The 6,238-nt window shown below is 47.1% G+C and overlaps 1 protein-coding gene across 1 annotated transcript in view; it reads left to right on the forward strand.

The window, feature by feature from the left end:
- The window catches only part of Ethe1 (ETHE1 persulfide dioxygenase), a 14,884-nt gene extending 8,905 nt beyond the window's left edge, over positions 1-5,979 (forward strand). Inside the window, exons 4-7 of the mRNA XM_028782558.1 lie at positions 3,583-3,712; positions 4,883-4,972; positions 5,370-5,486; positions 5,779-5,979. Of these exons, the coding sequence (XP_028638391.1) occupies positions 3,583-3,712; positions 4,883-4,972; positions 5,370-5,486; positions 5,779-5,831 (390 nt within the window). The 3' untranslated portion in view covers positions 5,832-5,979. The remainder of the gene's footprint in view (positions 1-3,582; positions 3,713-4,882; positions 4,973-5,369; positions 5,487-5,778) is intronic.
- Positions 5,980-6,238: the final 259 nt, after the last annotated feature.

Consider the following 6,238-nt stretch of genomic DNA (forward strand, 5'->3'; position numbering starts at 1 on the left):
CTCTGCCTAGAATCCCCCAGTGAGGGGCTGGGGGCGTGGCTCAGTGGCAGAGCACCTGGTTAAAACACCCAATGTTGTGCATTTAATTTTCAGCACCCATCTTTCTGCACACAATAGTTGTAAAGAATGAATAAATAGCAAATAAACCCCATAAGCCACATGAGAGAGTCACTCAATACTGAAGGTAACCATGGCAGACCTACTCAAAGTGTTTCAATGCATGGCGAAAGAAGAGAAGCCTCCAAATGCTTTCCATGAGACGCAGCCGCTCCTGTAGTATTATCAACTGGATTCCAGCAGCCCTGCAGCCCACAGGGTTTCTAGATATCGAAAAGGTTTTGTACATTTATTTCTTGTGTGTATGTGTGGAGAGGGATGGCATGCGTATGCTACAACTCCTGTGTGGAGATCACTGGACGACTTGTAGGAGTTGGTTTTCTTTCTACTGTGTTGGGTGCTGAGATCAAACCTCAGGTTGTCAGGCTTAGCAGCAAGCCCTGTTACTTACTCAGCCATCTTGCTGGCCCTCCTCTGTAGATTTTTATGTTTGTTTTTTAACTTCCAGAGGGTATTTTATCTTGTTTTATTCAGAGACAAAGCTCATATAGCCCAGGCTGGCTTAAAATCCACCATATAGTAAAGGGTGATCTTGAATTCCTGCTGTTCCTCACTCAATTCCTAGGCCTGTACCACCCTCTGGATTTGTTTTATTACAGTGTTCCTCTGTTGATTTCTTTGGCTGTTAGTTTCCTGTCACAGACAAAATGACTATGAGAAACATCATTTTAGAATATTTATTTTATTTTTAATTGTGTGTGTATACATGTGAGTGTGTGTGAGAGAGTGCTCCTTTCTGTGCCTGTGCATGTGAGTTTGAGTGTGGAAATGTGAGTGTGTATTTTGTGTGTGTATGTGCATGTGTTTGAGTGGATATCTATGTGTGTGAGTGTATGTCTTTGTGTATTTGAGTGTGTAAGCATTGATTGTTTGAGTGTGTATTTGTGTGTGCATGAGTGCGGTTTTGTGTGTTTGTAGGTGAGTCTATGTTTAGTGTATGCGAGTGTTTCTTTGTGTGTTTTTGAGTGTGTACGTGTGTGTTTGTGTATTTGTGTGTATGTGAGGGTGTGTTTGTGTGTATGAGTCTATATGTGAACGTGTGTGAGTGTGTGTTTAGTGTATGTGAGAGTGTGATTCTTTGTGTGTGTGCAGGTATGTTTGAGTGTGCAAGTGTATATTTGTGTGTGTGAGAGTGTGTGTATGTGTATGTGTGTACCTACTGGGATGTACAGGAGTGTGGTACCCATGGAGGCCAGAAGAGGGTATGAGGTCTCCTTGAACTCGAGTTATAGCTAACTGTAAGCTGATTTACATGGGTGCTGGGACCGAACTCTGGTCCCGTGCAAGAGTGGTAAGTGTTTCTCTCTCTCTTCATCCATTTCTCCAGCTCCAGCCATAAACAGAGGATAGAGGTGAACCACTGAGATGGCTCAGTGGCTAGGCGGTGCTTGCTGCTCAGTGTAATGACTAGAGTTTAACCCTGGGATTCACATGGGTAACCTGCAGAGAACCAACTGCAGCAGGTTGTCGTCTGACCAACACTCACAAGCCATGGCACACATACACAGTAAATAAAATATAGTTTTAAACGTTTCTAAAAGAAAGAAAGGTTTATTCTGCCTCAACATTTCCAAGTTCCAGTCGATGAAGAGCTGGCTGTGGACCCGTGCTGGTCAGAGCATCATGACAGGGAGTTTGTGCCAGGCAACGAGGGAGAGCCAGGGTCAGGGTTTCATGCTCCGTGTGATACAAGGAGTCTGTGCTGCGAGCTCCAGCCACCGTGACTCTGCTAGGCTTTACCACTGTGACGGGCTGAGACCCTTGGAAACCATTAGCCACAATAGCTGTCTCCTTCCATTACAGAGATGAGGGTGGCAGATGACTGTAACTCCAACACTTGAGAGGCTGAGGCAGGAAGATCTGTGTATTCACGGACAGCCTGGACTACATGGGAAGATCTTGTCTCAGAACACCACCAACAAAAATAACATTTACTATACATTTATTATTATTTACCATACATTTACTGTGACATAATAATATACTACAATTAGTACTTACCATAGATTATTATAGATTATTATTTACTATATATTTGTTAGTAACTATTTTACCAAGATTTTCACTCTTTTATTCGAGTCTGGGTCTCATTCTGTAGCTCAGGGAGCCCGGAACTTTGCAGCTTAGACTAGTTTCATGATTGTAATCCTTCTGCCTCAGCTTTTCTAGTGCTGGGACCACAGGCACGTATCACCATGCCCAGCACAAGGATCACACTGTAGAAGTGACTTTATAACCTATTTTGCACCTACTGGATATTAAGCTTTTTTCGGTATCAATAAGTATTTTTGAAATACCATTAAGCCTTTTCCCAACAGTATAACTTAAATTGTTATTACTTGTATTTATTTGTCTGTGTGTGCAGGTGTGCACATACTGTGACACACATGTGAAGGTCAGAGGATAATTTGAGGGAGCCCTCCTGGGGATAGAACTCAGGCCCTCAGCCTTGGCAGCAAGCACCTTTACCTACTGAGCCCTTCACCAGCCCCACTGTAGGACTCTGGATGCTAATTTAGTCTTGGTTTTCTTGCGGTGTTGAAGAGCCAGTCCAGAGTCTGTGTGTGCTCAGCCTGCTGAGCTATTACCCCCAGCTTGGTGTTTATTTTTCTATTTTCTTGTTGAGATGCAAACTCTCTTTGTATCGATTGCACAATTCCTGTTACAAATGCAAGTCTCTGACTATCTGGCTCCTTTGGAACCCATCTGTGGCAATTTTGCTCTTCAGAATGGCAGGCTGGGCTGGGGACATGGCTCAGTTAGCTGCCAAAACACTTGGCTAGCATACACAAAGCCTGGATTCCATCGTTGTATAAACCAAGCCTGATGGAGCAGGCCCATAACCGCAAATCTTGGGGGTGGAGGCAGGAGGATCGGAAGTTTAAGGTTATTGATTTCTTTCTTTTTTTTTCTTTTTCTTTTTTTTCTTTCTTTTTTTTTTTTTTTTTTTTTGGTTTTTTGAGACAGGGTTTCTCTGTGTAGGCCTGGCTGTCCTGGAACTCTGTAGACCAGGCTGGCCTCGAACTCAGAAATCTGCCTGCCTCTGCCTCCCAAGTGTTGGGATTAAAGGCGTGCGCCACCACAGCCCGGCAGGTTATTGATTTCATAGCAAGCATGAGTTCACTCTGGATATAGGAGATTCTGTCTCAAAGAGAGGGAAGGAAGGAAGGAAGGAAGGAAGGAAGGAAGGAAGGAAGGAAGGAAGGAAGGGAAGATATATTTCAACTTGACACCCTTTTCCCCCACAAGACAGGTCTTGTCTTATGGCTCAGGCTAACCCTTGAATCTGAGTTCTCCAGCCTCAGCCTGTATTTGACGGATTTGCACTCTGTCCAGCTCTCAGATTAACTTTAAGCAAAACGGTCCCTGTATTCCTTTTTCCAGTTGTGTCCCTCAGGTGTACGGGGCTTTGGGGGATCAGTGAGGCTTGCTGGTGACTGTCTCTGTGCACTGCATCCCTGCCAGGCTTTGGAGACTCGGGCCAGCCCTGGCCACACCCCAGGCTGTGTCACCTTTGTCCTGAATGACCAGAGCATGGCCTTCACTGGAGATGCCCTGCTGATCCGAGGGTGTGGACGGACAGACTTCCAGCAAGGTGACCTGCTTCTTTATCCAGCCCAAGATCTCCCTGTGTAATGGTGTATGTGAGAGTGTTAATAAGCAGCCACAAGATAGGATGATGTCTGTGTGTTCAAGGCTAGCCTGCTCTATGTAGTGAGTTCTGGGATAGTCAGGGCTCTGTAGAGAGACTTTGTTTCAAAAGGGAAAGGAAGGAAGGAAGGGAGGAAGGAAGGAAGGAAGGAAGGAAGGAAGGAAGGAAGGAAGAGGAAAGCAACCACAAGAATGAATGAATGTGCAGCTGGGGCTGTGTAGTTCAGTGGGTAGAAGCCCAGGCCTCAATCCTCATACTCCATCGTCTGGACATTTAACCCAGCACTCAGGAGGTAGAGGCAGGAGGATCAGGAGTATAAGGTCATTTAGGGTAACATAAAAATGTGCACACACACACACACACACACATGAGGGTGCACGAAGGTTGTTTCTGTACATTGCTTAATTGTTGGAGGGCAGTGTGACTTTTGGGGCTTTAGGCAGCACATAGATTGAAGGGTTCCTCCTAATCTCCCTATCCATCTGAACCGAGGACTCAGAAATTCTTTACGTATGCTCGTGTTGTGTATGGGCTGGGTTTGGTAGGTGGCCAGCAGCAGAGAGCCTCTGTTATCCTCCTGCCTCTGCTGTTTATGGTGTAGGCTCAGGAGCTATGGGAACATAGGCCACACCCTGCCATGGTGCTAGGGATCTGAACTCAGTCCCTCGGCTTGCTGGGCAAGCATTTTACTCCCTAACCATTCCTCCAGCCCCAGGCCCCAGAACTCCTTATCCAAATCCCGGCGTCACTGTCTCCTGGTCCTCATGTCTCACGTCTTACCTTTAGCCCACCTTCTTGGCCCAGAGCCCTTCCTTTACCTCCCCAGCGAGGATGTCACAACCCCTGGTACTTCAGGCTCTCAGCCAGACCTTACTGAATCACAAATTACCCAAATGGACTTATTACCATTTCCCAAGACTTCATATATGTTGTCCCACCTCCTTAAATGCCCTTCCCCTTCTGTGTCTCCAAGACACGTGAGAATGTTTGGCAGGAGATGAGAGATTGGGTTTAGCTATAGTACCTCCATCTTCCTGTCCTTCTCTGGCAAAGGGCGTCAGGAAGCTCCTCTTGTCTCTTTGATCCGCTGACCTGTAAGTTTTCTTACCTCAGGTTGTGCTAAGACTTTGTACCATTCTGTGCATGAGAAGATCTTCACACTTCCAGGCAACTGTCTAATCTACCCGGCTCACGATTACCACGGTGAGGGCTTGCCCGAGGCCATGACAGGCTGCTGTCACTTAACACAGGGAAAATTGCCTCTGCCTGGCGTTCTCATGAGGCACGGAGGCTACAGAACCCAGAAATTCCTGTGGCTGAAAAGATTATGTGTTTGGGCGTACTGTGTGGATGTAGAAACAATAAGACACATCTGCAGGGCATAGGTTTTTCTGGGACATCCCCAGAGATGCGCAGGCAACTGCGGAAACTACATTTCCCATAATGCCCAAAGAGAAGCGGGATAGCTTCTGGGACCATTCAGGGAAGAGACCGTCCCAGTCTAGGGAGACAATCCCAAGGTCTCCTGGGAAATGTAGTTCTTAGCTGCCTAAGTCAATAGGCCCCAAGTTACTTTCCTTCCCCTCCCCTTTGCCGACAGGGCTCACAGTTTCTACTGTGGAGGAGGAACGGACTCTGAATCCACGGCTCACTCTCAGCTGTGAGGAGTTTATCAAGGTCATGGACAACCTGAACTTGCCCAAGCCACAGCAGATAGGTGAGTTAACCAGGGTGGGGACCCTGGGATCTGAGGAAAATTGGTTGGGGTATGAATTGGTGACCCTGAGAGAGGAGGGTCTGAACTTCCTGATTTGAGAGGAGGGCTGGGTGCTGGAGCCCTAGGTCTGAGGGCGGAGGGCGAAGGGCTGGGGTCTGGACCTTGGATCTGAGGAGGAGGACTTAGGGCTAGAACTATCATCCCTCGTAAGAGCCCCGAGCATTTCTGGGTGCCAGTGGAACATGAGGCATCTCTGGGTTCTTAGAATCATTTGGAAGTTTCTTCTTTTCAGACATCGCTGTTCCTGCAAATATGCGCTGTGGGGTCCAGACTCCACCTTCCTGATTCGTCCCAGCCAGCTGCTCACATCCGTTATGAATGTACTAGGTGGGGGAGGGGAGGGGCGTCACCCCAGGGCCTCTCTCCTCTCCTTCCCCTATTCTCACCAGCTACTTGAGCTCCTTAAATAAAGTGTATTTCATTTTTGCCACGATTCTGAGTTCTTGCTTTCTTGGGGGAAGGAATTATGTTTCCAGATGAATGCGGAGACTCAGCCCTGGTTTCTCAAAAAGCCAGGGGTAGACATTGGTAGAACACTCACTTAGCATGTGTAAAGTCCAGTGCTCCGTCCTCTGCATAAACCAGACAGGGAGGGGCAGACTTGTAATTCCTGCACTTGCCAGCTGGAGGCAGGAGGTTCAGAAGTTCAAGGTTCTCTCTCTCTCTCTCTCTCTCTCTCTCTCTCTCTCTCT

Source organism: Grammomys surdaster, unplaced genomic scaffold (genome assembly GCF_004785775.1).
Source record: "Grammomys surdaster isolate TR1022 unplaced genomic scaffold, NIH_TR_1.0 804, whole genome shotgun sequence".
Taxonomy (NCBI): domain Eukaryota; kingdom Metazoa; phylum Chordata; class Mammalia; order Rodentia; family Muridae; genus Grammomys; species Grammomys surdaster.